General features: G+C 48.3%; 1 protein-coding gene across 1 annotated transcript; it reads right to left on the bottom strand.

The window, feature by feature from the left end:
* Window positions 1-432: 432 nt before the first annotated feature.
* LOC128899827 (olfactory receptor 14A16-like) lies at window positions 433-1368 on the bottom strand. Its single transcript, XM_054179535.1, has one exon. The coding sequence runs from the start codon at window positions 1363-1365 to the stop codon at window positions 433-435; it is 933 nt and encodes a 310-aa protein (XP_054035510.1). The 5' UTR covers window positions 1366-1368.
* Window positions 1369-16310: the final 14942 nt, after the last annotated feature.

Genomic DNA, 16310 nt, shown 5'->3' with positions numbered 1-16310 from the left:
AACAGCCCTGGAAGTCCAGGTGCTGGTGCTCCCTGGCAGTCCTGCTGTGCTGGGAGTCTTTGCCCCTCTTCCTCTGCACACAGGACCTTTCCCTGAAGCTCCAGAGGCTTGGAGGAAGGTACTCAGGAAAAAAACCTGTTACTGAAAGGGTCTTTATTTATTTCTATCCCCCAAATAAGCACAGGACCTGACCTGAAAGCCCTGGAGAAGTCCTGGAGGAAGGATCTCAGGAAGGAAAATGTTAATGAAAGGGTCTTTATTTTAGTAAGCAAAGAAAGAGCAGAGGTCCTGCTGCACAAACTCTTGGTCAGCAAAGCAGAGAATGTGTTAGAAGAGGGATGACAGTTTGATAAAGAGTGAAACACCACCACAAATTACAGAGGCCAGGCTGGGCCTGCACTGAGTGACATCAGAATTGCTCTGCAGAAGAATTTATTGCTTCTGAAAGCATCCAGGGATCAGTTTGCTCAGGGCAGCCTTCAGCGCCTGATTCCTCAGGCTGTAGATGAGAGGGTTCACTGCTGGAGGCACCACTGAGTACAGAATTGACAACACCAGATCCAGGGATGAGGATGAGATGGAGGGAGGCTTCAGGTACGCAAAGAAGACAGTGCTGATAAACAGGGAGACGACGGCCAGGTGAGGGAGGCAGGTGGTAAAGGCTTTGTGGCGTCCCTGCTGAGAGGGGATCCTCAGCACTGCCCTGAAGATCTGCACATAGGACACCACAATCAACACAAAACAGACAGATGAAAAAGAGACAGTAACCACAAGAAGACAAAGTTCCCTGAGGTAGGATGTGGAGCAGGAGAGCTTGAGGATCTGGGGGATTTCACAGAAGAACTGGTCCACAGCATTGCCCTGGCAGAGGGGCAGGGAAAATGTATTGGCTGTGTGCAGCAGAGCATTGAGAACCCCAAAGGCCCAGGCAGCTGCTGCCAGGTGGAGACAAACTCTGCTGCCCAGGAGGGTCTCATAGTGCAGGGGTCTGCAGATGGCAACGTAGCGATCGTAGGACATGATGGTGAGGAGATAAAACTCTGCTGTAACTAGGAATACGAAGACGACCACCTGCACAACACATCCTGCATAGGAGATGTCCCTGGTATCCCACAGGGAGTTGGCCATGGATTTTGGCACAATGGTGGAGATGACACCCAGGTCAAGAAAGGAGAGGTTGAGGAGGAAGAAGTACATGGGGGTGTGGAGGTGGTGGTCCCAGGCTATGGTGGTGATGATGAGGCCATTGCCCAGCAGGGCAACCAGGTAGATGGCCAGGAAGAGGCAGAAGTGCAGGAGCTGCAGCTGCCTTGTGCCTGAGAATGGCAGGAGGAGGAAGTGGGTGATGGAGCTGCTGTTGGACATCTGCTGCCTCTGGCCATGAGGCACTGTCAGAAGAAAAGGAGACAGTGACAAATCAGAAGAGAATTCTCTCAGCACAACCAAAACCACTCCCCACAGACCCTCCCCTGTCCCCTGCTGCTGCTTCTTCTCAGAGACCTTCCTTCAGCTCCAAGGCTGAAGCACTGCTTGGTCATGGCTTAGGGTAAAAGGCAAGAGTGGGAGAGCTCCCCATGGACTGTAAGTCACCCTGCTCTGCACCTCAGCTGGAGGGTGACCATGCTCCCATGTCACCCTGAGAAGCCACCAGACACTGCTGAGAGCAGAGGGTTCCACCACATACCACTCAGTGTCTCAGGGTCTCAGCATCCCACCTCTAGTCCAGGAGACACTTGGCTCAGTGTCCCCTGGAAGGCAACACAGCCTGGATGGACACCTCAAAGACTCAGCCAAGGCATGACCATGGGAGCTCCTGCAGTCAGCTCATTGCCAGCCTCACAGCCTGCACTGCCCAGAGCTTCCCAGGCTGGAGGACAGCTGGGACACCTCATTGCTGTGGTTCCACCTGCACTGAAGATCTCACAGTGTCTGTGCCTGACTCTGCAGCTGAGGCTTCCATGTCCAGAGAACCGTAAACAACACAAAGAGCATCTGAGACAGGCAAGGAGAGGGAGAGAGAGCCACTCAGGAAAGCCCTCAGGTGAGGAGTGTAGGCATTTGGTGAGGTTCCCAGTAAAGCTCTATGTGATGGTTTAAGAGGCTCAGGCCCTGCTCTAAAGGCACTGCTGAGTTTTCCTCCTCACCAGCCAGGCCAGAGACAGTGGGAGCAAAGATTCAGGAGAGCAGAGCCTGGGTCAGGAACCCCTGGCCTGAACACAGACATGAAAAGCCCCCCTGGAAATGATCTGGGCATGAGCTGGAGCTGAGAGCAGCCCTGAGCCACACAGCAGCCTCTCCACAGCAGAAGGACCCTGTCCTGCCCTCCCCTACCCTGCCTTGCCCTGCCCAGGGTGACTCCTTCCAACCACAGCTTCTCCCCAAAGCAGCATGAAGAGCTCCCCGAGCTGCTTGAGAGCTGAGCCAGACAGGCAGCAGAGTCCCTGCCCCAGCACCCAGCCCCAGCTTTAGGAGACGCCTCCAGGAACTGCAGCTGCACTGCCCTGCAGCCACAGACTCACCCTGTCAGGAACTGCAGTGACTTCTCCTCCAGTGAGCTCTCAGCGTCCTCCCAGTCCTGGCCACCTTGAAGCTCTTTTTGCCTTCCTCATCTCCCTGAGATCCCCTGGCAGTGCCCTCAACCCTGCTGTGCTGTGCAGAGGAGCTGCTCCCGGACAGAGCTCCATCATGCCAAGGAGCCTGGCCCAGCTCAGCAGCAGCAGACCAGCCCAAGTCATTTAAAGGAGCCCTCTGGTGGCTTTGCTGCCAATTCCATGAACCTCAGAGACTGAGAAGCTGATGAAACCTCTCCAGAAGTCAAAGTCAGAGTCAAACTCTGAAGTTTCTTCTACTCTTAATGGGTCCCAGTGAAGCATACTGGGAAAGGGTCCCCAGGGTCTGCTTAGAGCAGAAGGAGACAGTGGATGCAAGGGAAGCATCACTGGAGGCACTGAAGCATCTCCAGGCTGTGGTGAGAGCAGAGAACTGAGGCAGTGCTGACAGGTCAGGACAAGCAGCTCAAGGTGGCTCTGCTGCTCAGGAAAACTGGAGGGGTTTCATTGATCCAAAGGGCCAAGCCCTGAGCCCCAGCCCCTGGCAAGGCAGATCCTGTCCCTCACCTGTGGCTCTGCTGGGGGCAGTGGGGAGTGAGGATGAGCAGTGATCAGGGTAGGACCTTGTCAGGTTTTGCTGTGGTTTGCTTATGTGGTCGTTTGAGGCTGTGCCTTTAAGAACAAACACTGCTGGAACACACTGGCTAATGTTTTTGGTACTAGAACCAAAACATTCTGATATTCTAAACGAATTTCATTGGTTGATAAACAAAAATTCAGCTTTAGATTGTGAAGCGGTTGGAAAATTTTTTTTTCCTCAGTGCTGTGCGGTTTGGGAGTTGGGGGAGTTGGGTGTTTCAGCCTGTTCTCCCTGCCTGCTTCTTCTGCGAACTGCTGGACTTGGCCTTCAGATAAGCAAACACTAATCCTGCATGGGCTTTTGAAGCTTGCTAACAACTCTTTTCCTTAGTAACTTGCCTTTCTCTCTCTCTAACCCCTTTTTGGGGAAAAAGGGAGGTAAGGGGGGGAGAGAGAGGGGGGTTCCAAAGAGGGGATCCCTCCCTGAGGGAGGGATTTTTGTTGTGTTATTTGTCTTTGCTGTGTATTTCTGTGTATATATTGTAAATACCTGTATATATTGTGTTATATATATAACCTGCTTTCCATATATGCTTGTAAATATATAGCTTTTGCTCTTCGACTGAGTTAGCTGTGGTTTCTTACTCTGTGGAGGAGGGAGAGCTAAGCCCTCTCTCAACCTACCACATTTATTGGCGCCCAACGTGGGGCTTGCTGACAAATTAGTTTGATTTATTGCTTGCTTAAGTCGAACGAGCAAACATGAAGGTGTTTTGGCTTTTTGAGCGTCTGTTCTTCTCGGTCTTTGGTGTATTGATCTACAAGTATTGCCTGGGTATGATTATCGATAAGATAGGTAAATATATAATGCAAAAATTATATTTGTGGTTTAAGTACAAGATTCGGCTTCTGTATGATCAGTGCCTGGAATTCTTTTATGTTAAAAAGTACAGGAATGTTACATCTAGCACACTGCAGGATTCGAACCCATGACCTCAGCACTCATAGTTCAAAGCACTGCCAACTGAGCTACTGCACATTCCTGGATACAGTCAGATTGTGAAACCTCTGTATGATGTGACTCGAAAGAGGAACAGTTTCCACTGGGGACCTGAACAACAAGCAGCCTTTGACCAGATAAAGCAAGAAGTAGTCCAAGCAGTGGGTCTGGGACCTGTGCGAGATGGTCCAGACATTAAGAACATTTTGTACACGGCTGCAGGTGACAATGGTCCAACCTGGTGCTTGTGGCAAAAAGCTCCAGGTGAGACACGTGGACGACCTCTTGGTTTCTGGAGTCGAGGTTACAGAGGTTCAGAGGCTAATTACACTCCAACAGAGAAAGAGATTCTAGCTGCCTATGAAGGAGTGAAAGCAGCTTCTGAAGTAATTGGAACTGAGTCACAACTTCTCTTAGCTCCCAGATTGCCAGTTTTGAATTGGATGTTCAAAGGCAAAGGTTCCACACCACATCATGCCACAGATTCCACCTGGTCTAAGTGGATGGCCCTGATAACACAGAGAGCTCGAATGGGAAATCTTGAAAGACCTGGTCTGGTGGAGGTGATCTCAAGTTGGCCTGAAGATACCAACTGTGCTAAACCTCCAGAGGAGAGAGTAACTCGTGCTGAGGAAGCTCCTCCTTACAATGACCTTTCTGATGATGAAAAGAAATATGCTTTGTTCACAGACGGTTCCTGTTGTCTCGTCGGGAACAAGCGAAGGTGGAAGTCTGCAGTGTGGAGTCCAACACGCCGAGTTGCAGAGGCGAAGGATGGAGAAGGAGAATCCAGTCAGTTTGCAGAGGTAAAAGCTGTCCAGCTAGCTCTCGACGTGGCTGAACGTGAGAGATGGCCAAAGCTTTATCTCTACACCGACTCATGGATGGTAGCCAATGCTCTATGGGGTTGGCTAAAGAACTGGAAAAAGAATGGCTGGCAGAGGAAAGGAAAACCCATCTGGGCAGCTGAACTGTGGCAAGACATTGCTGATCGAATCGAGAGAATTCCAGTGAAAGTGAGACACATTGATGCTCACATTCCCAAGAGCAAAGCTACTGAGGAACAGCAGCACAACCATCAAGCAGATCTAGCTGCAAGAGTTTCTCAAGTAGACAAGGACTCTGAACTTGATCTCGACTGGAAACACCGAGGTGAGATATTCTTAGCTCGGTGGGCTCACGATTCGTCAGGACATCAAGGCAGAGATGCAACATACCAATGGGCTCGTGACAGATCCATAGACATTTCCATGGATGCCATCACACAAGTCATCCATGACTGTGACATTTGTGCTGCTATTAAGCAGGCAAAGAGAATTAAGCCCTTGTGGTATGGTGACAGATGGTCCAAATACAGGTATGGTGAAGCTTGGCAGATTGACTACATCACTCTACCACGTTCTCGTTCTGGTAAGCAGTACGTGCTTACTATGGTAGAGGCAAACACTGGATGGCTGGAAACTTACGCAGTCCCACATGCAACTGCACGCAACACCATTCTCGGTCTGGAGAGACAGATCCTGTGGAGACACGGAACTCCAGAGAGGATTGAGTCAGACAACGGAACTCACTTCAAGAACAACCTTGTAAAGAGCTGGGCAAAAGAGCACGGTATTGAGTGGATTTTCCATATTCCTTACTATGCACCAGCTGCAGGGAAGATTGAACGCTACAACGGTTTGTTGAAGACCACTCTCAAAGCCATGGGAGGTGGATCTTTGAAAAACTGGGAGAAACATTTAGCACAAGCAACCTGGCTGGTGAACAGTAGAGGTTCAGTGAACCGAGCTGGACCTGCACATTCTGATCTGCTACAGAAAGTAGAAGGTGATAGAGTTCCTGTTGTTAGGGAAAAGAATCTGTTAGGTAAAACTGTTTGGGTATTTTCGCCCTCAGGAGAGGCTAAACCTGTCCGAGGGGTGGTTTCAGCAGAAGGTCCGGGTCACACTTATTGGGTAATGCAAGAGAATGGTGAAATTCAGTGTATTCCACAAAGAGATTTAACTTTAGCTGAGAGAGTTTAATTTCAGAATGTTGTACAGCTACAGCGCGTCCAAAGGAAAGAGTCCCTGAGGAATCTACGGTGCACGAACCCTGAGAACCCTGAGAGCCCTGAGTCAACTGAGAGTCCCTGAGTCCCTGTTTCCCTTTTTCTTCGCTTCGTCTGCGGAGAGACAAACTGTTTTCCATTTTCTTGATTTTGGATTTTCTTGGACTTCTGAATCATCTACATCTGAGTATAGCCGGAATGGACGATGAACTTAACTTACGAACTGTAAATATTGTTCTGGATTGGATGGACAGTACGAACAGCCAATGAAATTGTTTAGAAAGGGGTGGACTGTGGTCGTTTGAGGCTGTGCCTTTAAGAACAAACACTGCTGGAACACACTGGCTAATGTTTTTGGTACTAGAACCAAAACATTCTGATATTCTAAACGAATTTCATTGGTTGATAAACAAAAATTCAGCTTCAGATTGTGAAGCGGTTGGAAAATTTTTTTTTCCTCAGTGCTGTGCGGTTTGGGAGTTGGGGGAGTTGGGTGTTTCAGCCTGTTCTCCCTGCCTGCTTCTTCTGCGAACTGCTGGACTTGGCCTTCAGATAAGCAAACACTAATCCTGCATGGGCTTTTGAAGCTTGCTAACAACTCTTTTCCTTAGTAACTTGCCTTTCTCTCTCTCTAACCCCTTTTTGGGGAAAAAGGGAGGTAAGGGGGGGAGAGAGAGGGGGGTTCCAAAGAGGGGATCCCTCCCTGAGGGAGGGATTTTTGTTGTGTTATTTGTCTTTGCTGTGTATTTCTGTGTATATATTGTAAATACCTGTATATATTGTGTTATATATATAACCTGCTTTCCATATATGCTTGTAAATATATAGCTTTTGCTCTTCGACTGAGTTAGCTGTGGTTTCTTACTCTGTGGAGGAGGGAGAGCTAAGCCCTCTCTCAACCTACCACAGCTTACAAAGAGAAAACTCCTGATGAAAAGTATTGACCTATACCTTTAAAAATATCTTTTATCAGGTGCTTTGTGCAATAAAAACCTCTCCAATTAGCTGCAGAAACCTTGGCAATAATTAGAGGTTCAGCAGTATTTAATGAGACCCATGGAGTATTCTGAGGCTGATTACATCATCCTCAGGTACTGCCAGGAGACTCTGCCAAGGGACTGCCAAGAAGCCTCTCAACAAGTCCAAGGCAGAAGCAAACTCCAAAGTACCTTGAAGCACTGATTGGCCTCACTGAGGCTTGTTACTGACAAAGGCTCCCCAGGGACTCGTTAGAGCAGCTTGTTAGAGGCCAGGATTGCAGGGAGACAAAGGCAAAGTTCAGGGCAGAAAAACTTGCCTTCGGTCTAGGAAGCAGAAAGGCCAAGCCCTGACCACTGACCCTGGACTAGAAGAACCTCAAAGAGTGTGGCCGTTTGACGCTGTGCCTTTAAGAAAGGGGCACACTGGCTAAATGTTTATAAAATATTTTGGTATTCTAAACAAATTTCATTGGTAGGATTGTGGGAGGTGAGATTGTTAGACCCGGTGCAGCTGGGAACTTTCTCTCAGTCTTCCTTCCTTCGCTGTCCCTCTCGGCTGGATCTGCTTCTGGGATTCTGGCCAACTAAGATAAGAACTAACTCCTGTGCCAGGCCTTTCTTCCTTTCCTGCCCTGTTAACCATCCAAATCTCTTTTCTACCTCTTTTGGGGGGGAAGGGAGGTAGGGGGGTGAAGTGGGCACAGGGGGAAGCCCCCTCTGTGGGGGGTCTGGTTTCTGGTTGAGTTCATTTGCTGTATATTCCTGTATATATTGTAAAATCCCTGTATTTGTTGTGTTACATAGAATCTGTTTCCTTGTAAAACATAATCTCATTTCTCCGACTGGGTTTAGCCGTGGTCTCTATCTCAGTGGGGGAGGGAAAGCAGAGCCTTTCCTTTCAAACCACCACACTTTTATTGGCGCCCAACGTGGGGCCGGGAAAGTAATTAAGTTGATTTATTGTTTGTCTCAGCCGGAGAAACGAAATGAAGGTGCTCTGGGTTTTAGAACATTTATTCTTCTCGGTCTGTGGCATGTTGGTCTACCGGTACTGCATCGGGTTGATGTTAGACCAGATAGGTAAATATTTAATGCGTAAAATCTATTTGTGGTTTATGCATAGGATCCAGCTGTTGTATCAACGCTGTTTGGGTTTTTTTCGGCTCACTAATTACAGCAATAGAACGTCTTCCACTCTGCCGATCGAGATAAGGGAGTTTAACACTTCAGGAGGTCAAAGAGTAACTTTAAGTGCTGGCTGGGATCTTAAGGTGATTTATTTGACGGGTGTAATCCTGCTGTTGCTGATAATTAATGTCTATCTGCTGTGGGCTCTATATATAGAGAAAAAGGTTTCTCGACCATGTTTTGTGATTAAGCAAAAATCTAGAAAGCGTAGGCGTTCCTCTAAATCTGCCCCAGAGCCCTCGAGTGACGAGAAAGGGGCTGCGTCAGTTAGAAAAATAGCAAAACCTATTGGCAAAGCAGCCTTAAATGCTCCACTCTATGACTTTGGCAAGCAGCCAGGGGCGGCTCCCATTCCCAAGATGGCGACCGGTAGTGAGGCAAGGTCATTTCCGTCCGCCATGACAGGACCGGAAGGGGCCCCCACGGCAGCTGATTTAGATCAGGACCTGTCAGCTTCTATCAGGATGGCTGTAAATTCAAACACAGCTCCAGTTTAACAAGTAGCAGTCTTAAAGACCAGAGGTGGAAAGGCCAAAGCTGATTCAGGAGCTAGTGGAGCTAATGGAGGAGAAGAGCAGGAGACTGATCCCGGTGAGGGAACCTCTGCTAGACAGACTGATCCTGGTGAGGGAACCTCTGCTAGACAGACTGATCCTGGTGAGGGAACCTCTGCTGGGAAAGGGCCTGCTGGAGATGAAGAGAAGGTTCGCCTTAGAGATATAGCTGAGTTATTGAGATCATCACAGGATGGAGATGCAGCTAAGACAGCAGCTGGCAGTGGTGCTTCTCAGCTTAAAGAGATTCTTAGGAGAGTGACAGCAGGATTATGGGGACAAAACGTTCAGGAAGATGTGATAGATGAAGAGGAGGATGACCTGCAGAGCTGCTCGTCACCAAGGGAGGAGATTCGCAATGTCCGCAAAGATTACCTCAGAGCAGATAAGGAACCCATCCTATCTTGGCTTGCTAGGTGTTATGATACAGGTGCTCCAGCTAGTTGGAGACAAGTCAGCAGCTCAGCTAGGAACTCTCTCAAAGGATAATGGAATAGATAGACATCTAGCCAGGATTCTCGGTAAGGTTAATCTGTGGATACGCCTTTTAATGGCGGTTTCCCTGAGATACCCTTCCCGAGATGACCTTCCATGGAATCCTAAGCCCTGGACTACCATAGATGAGGGAATTAAGCGTCTGAGAGAGTTTGCCATTAGAGAGATACTCTATGGTGACCATGATACTCTGAATCCTGATGATATCCCTGTGGCAGCTGGTCTTGCTAAAAAGCTCATCAAACTTGCTCCTTCCAATTATGCAAACATTCTGGCAAGTAGAATTGTGGCAAGAAATTATGGTGGAGATCCTCCTACGGTTGGCCAATTCACTGATCAACTAAGACAATTGGATGATAGCATGACACGTGTTTCTTTGGTTTCAGCCATTGAAACGCTGTCTGGAAAAATTGAGAATTGCATGAAAGAGGTGAAAGATTCCATATGCCAATTGGCACAAAGAGATGATTCCAATTCTTCCTCCAGGTGGGTGCAGGTTTCAGCTATGAGGAATAGACATCCTCCAAGGAGGTCATTCCAAAACAGGCCAAACCAAAACAGACCACCAAGGCAATCACGTAGGACCATTTGGATAACTCTACGTGATCAGTTTGGTGAGAACATGAACAGGTGGGATGGTCAACCAACTTCTAATCTTTTCAGGAGACTGAGGGAACTGCAAAGTGGCAGAACCCAGGGTAGCAATACCAGAAGGGTAGCTGTTACTTCCACAGTTCCCCAGGACAACAATGACAGCTCCAACAGTGACTCCAGTTCTAACACTGCACAGTGTGCTCGTTGCACCTGTGGAAATGTTCCCCACAATTAGGGGTGCCCTGCCTCCCGCCAGGGGGAGGAGAGGGATAATGGAGATAACAGAATCTATTGGGATGTGTACATCCAGTGGCCTGGCACTTCACACTTTCAGAAGTACAGGGCCTTGGTTGACACAGGAGCTCAGTGCACCATATTGTCATCAAATTATCAGGGATCAGAGTCCATAACTATTCTGGGAGTCACTGGTGGATCTCAAGAGTTAAGTAAGGTAGAGGTTAATATAAGCTTAACTGGTAAGCAGTGGAAGAAGCATACAGTTGTGACCGGACCTGATGCACCTTGTATTTTGGGAATTGATTTTCTGAGAGAAGGGTGTTTCAAGGACCCTAAAGGTTACAAATGGGCTTTTGGAGTAGCTTCTGTAGAAATTGATGGACAAAAGCTGAAGCTGTCTGCTAGACCTGAACTTTCTGATGAATCTGCAGTTGTGGGACAACACAAGATTCAGGACATTAAATTGCCGGTTGCTTCTCAGACTGTGCATCACAGACAATACAGAACCAACCGTGACTCTTTGTTGCCCATTCAGAATCTGATTCGTCAGTTGGAGAGTCAGAAAGTCATCAGCAAAACTCATTCACCTTTCAACAGTCCAGTGTGGCCTGTGCGAAAGCCGAATGGAGACTGGCATCTGACAGTGGACTACCGAGCCCTGAATGAAGTGACTCCGCCTATGAGTGCAGCAGTACCAGACATGATGGAACTCCAGTATGAACTGGAATCCAAAGAGGCCAAATGGTATGCTACCATAGACATTGCTAATGCCTTCTTCTCTATTCCCATAGCAGAGGAATGCAGGCCTCAGTTTGCTTTCACCTGGAGAGGAATCCAGTACACTTTCAACAGACTGCCAATGGGCTGGATCCACAGCTCCAGCATCTGTCATGCAGTAATCCATGATGCTCTGGAGGAAGGTGGTGCTCCAGAACACATCCAGTTCATCGATGATATCATTGTATGGGGTAAAACTGCTGAGGAAGTCTTTGAGAAAGGCAACAAAATCATGGACATTCTTCTGAATGCTGGTTTTGCCATCAAGAGAGATAAGGTGAAAGGCCCTACCACAGAGATCCAGTTTCTGGGGGTGCAGTGGCAGGATGGATGCCGTCACATTCCAGTGGATGTGGTAAATAGAGTCTCTACCATGGCAAATCCCACGAACAAGCAAGAAACTCTACATTTCTTGGGGATAGTGGGATTTTGGAGACTACACATTCCTGGATACAGTCAGATTGTGAAACCTCTGTATGATGTGACTCGAAAGAGGAACAGTTTCCACTGGGGACCTGAACAACAAGCAGCCTTTGACCAGATAAAGCAAGAAGTAGTTCAAGCAGTAGGTCTGGGACCTGTCCGAGATGGTCCAGACATTAAGAACATTTTGTACACGGCTGCAGGTGACAATGGTCCAACCTGGTGCTTGTGGCAAAAAGCTCCAGGTGAGACACGTGGACGACCTCTTGGTTTCTGGAGTCGAGGTTACAGAGGTTCAGAGGCTAATTATACTCCAACAGAAAAAGAGATTCTAGATGCCTATGAAGGAGTGAAAGCAGCTTCTGAAGTGATTGGAACTGAATCACAACTTCTCTTAGCTCCCAGATTACCAGTTTTGAATTGGATGTTCAAAGGCAAGGGTTCCACACCACATCATGCCACAGATTCCACCTGGTCTAAGTGGATGGCTCTGATAACACAGAGAGCTCGAATGGAAAATCTTGAAAGACCTGGTCTGGTGGAGGTGATCTCAAGTTGGCCTGAAGGTACCAACTGTGCTAAACCTCCAGAGGAGAGAGTAACTCGTGCTGAGGAAGCTCCTCCTTACAATGACCTTTCAGATGATGAGAAGAAGTATGCTTTGTTCACAGACGGTTCCTGTCGTCGCGTCGGGAACAAGCGAAGACGGAAGTCTGCAGTGTGGAGTCCAACACGCCGAGTTGCAGAGGCGAAGGATGGAGAAGGAGATTCCAGTCAGTTTGCAGAGGTAAAAGCTGTCCAGCTAGCTCTCGACGTAGCTGAACGTGAGAGATGGCCAAAGCTTTATCTCTACACTGACTCATGGATGGTAGCCAATGCTCTATGGGGTTGGCTAAAGAACTGGAAGAAGAATGGCTGGCAGAGGAAAGGAAAACCCATCTGGGCAGCCGACCTGTGGCAAGACATTGCTGATCGAATCGAGAGAATTCCAGTGAAGGTGAGACACATTGATGCTCACATTCCTAAGAGCAAAGCTACTGAGGAACAGCAGCACAACCATCAGGCAGATTTAGCTGCAAGAGTTTCTCAAGTAGACAAGGACTCTGAACTTGATCTCGACTGGAAACACCGAGGTGAGATATTCTTAGCTCGGTGGGCTCACGATTCGTCAGGACATCAAGGCAGAGATGCAACATACCAGTGGGCTCGTGACAGATCCATAGATATTTCCATGGATGCTATCACACAAGTCATCCATGACTGTGACATTTGTGCTGCTATTAAGCAGGCAAAGCGAATTAAGCCCTTGTGGTATGGTGACAGATGGTCCAAGTACAGGTATGGTGAAGCCTGGCAGATTGACTGCATCACTCTACCACGTTCTCGTTCTGGTAAGCAATATGTGCTTACCATGGTAGAGGCAAACACCGGATGGCTGGAAACTTATGCCGTTCCACATGCAACTGCACGCAACACCATTCTCGGTCTGGAGAGACAGATCCTGTGGAGACACGGAACTCCAGAGAGGATTGAGTCAGACAACAGAACTCACTTCAAGAACAACCTTGTAAAGAGCTGGGCAAAAGAGCACGGTATTGAGTGGATTTTCCACATTCCTTACTATGCACCAGCTGCAGGGAAGATTGAACACTACAACGGTTTGTTGAAGACCACTCTCAAAGCCATGGGAGGTGGATCTTTGAAAAACTGGGAAAAGCATTTAGCACAAGCAACCTGGCTGGTGAATAGTAGAGGTTCAGTGAACAGAGCTGGACCGGCACATTCAGATCTGCTACAGAGAGTAGAAGGTGATAGAGTTCCTGTTGTTAGAGAAAAGAATCTGTTAGGTAAAACTGTTTGGGTATTTTCGCCCTCAGGAGAGGCTAAACCTGTCCGAGGGGTGGTTTCAGCAGAAGGTCCTGGTCACACTTATTGGGTAATGCAAGAGAATGGTCAAATTCAGTGTATTCCACAAAGAAATTTAACTTTAGCTGAAAGAGTTTAATTTCAGACTGTTATACAGCTACAACGCGCCCAAAGGAAGAATCCCTGAGGAATCTACAGTGCACGAACCCTGAGAACCCTGAGAACCCTGAGAGCCCTGAGTCAACTGAGAGTCCCTGTGTTCCTGTTTACCTTTTCTTCACTTCGTCTGCAGAGCGACAAGCTGGTTTCCATTTTCTTATTTCCTGACTTTTTTGGACTTATGAGTTGTCTACATCTGAGTGTAGCCGGAACGGACTATGAACTTTACTCACGAACTGTAAATATTGTTTCTGATTGGATGGACAGTGTGAACGACCAATGAAATTTTTTAGAAGGGGTGGATTGTGGCCGTTTGACGCTGTGCCTTTAAGAAAGGGGCACACTGGCTAAATTTTTGTAAAATATTTTGGTATTCTAAACGAATTTCCTTGGCCAAGGATTGTGGGAGGTCAGATTGGACCCGGGGGAGCTGGGAACTTTCTCTCAGTCTTCCTTCCTTCGCTGTCCCTCTCGGCTGGATCTGCTTCTGGGATTCTGGCCAACTAAGATAAGATACTAACTCCTGTGCCAGGCCTTTCTTCCTTTCCTGCCCTGTTAACCGTCCACATCTCTTTTCTACCTCTTTTGGGGGAGAAGGGAGGTAGGGGGGTGAAGGGGGCACAGGGGGAAGCCCCTCTGTGGGGGGTCTGGTTTCTGGTTGAGTTCATTGGCTGTATATTCCTGTATATATTATAAAATACCTGTATTTGTTGTGTTACGTAGAATCTGTTTCCTTGTAAAATATAATCTCATTTCTCCGACTGGGTTTAGCCGTGGTCTCTTTCTCAGTGGGGGAGGGAAAGCAGAGCCTTTTCTTTCAAACCACCACAATTCCACATTAACTCAATCCTTTCCTCTTGGCTCATTTCTGATGTTGGTCTTATTTGCAGATACATCATACTGCTCTTTTTTATAGCCTTTTCTGGCTCACTTGGTATGGCTACAACCTGCACCTGCCTGACTGCAGGATGGATAAGCCATACAAACCAGGGTATCAGACATGGTAGAAAGATTAGAGCTGCTGTTGCACAAAGAGAGAAGAATGACACACGTTTGACCAGGCAACCAAGACAATGTGTCCCATTCCAGTCCTTGCCGGGTTTGGACTGGTCCATGAGCTATTTCCCTGCTGTTGGTGGCTATGTTTATTGCTGCCTCTGCATTGTCCTCAATCTTTAGGCACCGATCAGATGTATTAAACTTTCCGCATCCACCTCCTTCCTCAGCTAAGAGTCTGGAGAGGCCATTTGGGTGCATTGCCTCTCACACCTGAGTTTGGTGTTTGGCTAATAGTACCAGTGGATGGAGTTTACCTGGACTTCAGCAAGGCCTTTGACACTGTCCCCCACAGCAAACTCCTGGCCAAGTTGTCAGCCCGTGGCTTAGACAGGAGCACTCTCAGCTCTGTTAGTAGCTGACTGGAGGCTGCGCCCAGAGAGTGGTGGTGAATGGTGCCACATCCAGCTGGCAGCCAGTCACTAGTGGTGTGCCCCAGGGATCAGTGCTGGGCCCCATGCTCTTTAACATCTTTATTGATGATCTGGATGAGGGCATTGAGTCCATCATCAGTAAATTTGCAGATGACACCAAGCTGAGGGCAGGAGTTGATCTGCTGGATGGTAGAGAGACTTTGCAGAAGGACCTTGCCAAGCTGGACAGATGGGCAGAGTCCAAGGGCAGGAGACTGAACACATCCAAGTGCCAGGTTCTGCACATTGGCCACAGCAACCCCACGCAGCGCTATATGCTGGGGTCAGAGTGGCTGAAGAGCAGCCAGGCAGAATGGGACCTGGGGATACTGGTTGACAGTAGGCTGAACATTGGCCTGCAGTGTGCCCAGGCAGCCAAGAGGGCCAGTGGCGTCCTGGCCTGTATCAGGAACAATGTGGCCAGCAGGAGCAGGGAGGTCATTCTGCCCCTGTCCTCATCACTGGTTAGGCCACACGTTGAGCACTGTGTCCAGTTCTGGGCCCCTCAGTTTAGGAAAGATGTTGACTTTATGGAACGTGTCCAGAGAAGGGCAATGAGGCTGGTGAGGGGTTTGGAATACAAGCCCTGTGAGGAGAGACTGAGGGAGCTAGGATTGTTTAGACTGGAGAAGAGGAGGCTCGGAGGAGACCTTATTGCTGTCTACAACTACCTGAAGGGAGTTTGTAGCCGGGTGGGGGTTGGTCTCTTCTCCTAGGCAACCAGCACCAGAACAAGAGGACACAGTCTCAAGCTGTGCCAGGGAAAGTTTTGGCTTGAGGTGTGGAGAAAGTTCGTCACTGAGAGAGTTGCTAGCCATTGAAATGGGCTGCCCAGGGCGGTGGTGGAGTCACCAGCCCTGGAGGTCTTCTAGAGCGGACTTTACATGGCACTTGGTTGCATGGATTAGTCATGAGGTCTGTGGTGACAGGTTGGACTTGATCTTTGAGGTCTCTTCTAACCTTGCTGATTTTGTGATTCTGTGATTCTGCAGAGCTGCAAAAGACTGCAAGCAAGGGAGAGAGATAAGAGAGACAGAAGGAGGAGGAGGAGGGGAAGTGGAAACAGACAGCAGGAGCAAAACCACTCTTCTTCCATTGTTTACAAGCTGTTGTCTTCAGAAATGTGTAGATTTTCAAGCTTTAGAACTGAAGTTCCCACTACATGAATGTGGCAATGGTGGCAATAAGCAGTATGAGCAATCTGGCAGTATAGGCTTAGAGCCTGACATGGTGGTAGGCCATGCTCAGCACAAGTGTAAAAGTAGCTAGCAGTGTAACAAAGCAGTGCTGTGCCTGCAGCATGTAACTAAAGCAGGGCACTGGTAGCTATAAACACAGAGAGTTATCTGGGAATAACAGGACACACACCTGCATCAACAACCTCAGGTGT

The sequence above is a fragment of the Dryobates pubescens genome, unplaced genomic scaffold (assembly GCF_014839835.1).
Source record: "Dryobates pubescens isolate bDryPub1 unplaced genomic scaffold, bDryPub1.pri scaffold_76_arrow_ctg1, whole genome shotgun sequence".
Taxonomy (NCBI): domain Eukaryota; kingdom Metazoa; phylum Chordata; class Aves; order Piciformes; family Picidae; genus Dryobates; species Dryobates pubescens.
Note: the sequence above shows the minus strand (reverse complement) of the source record. Positions and strands in the feature narration are given on the sequence as shown.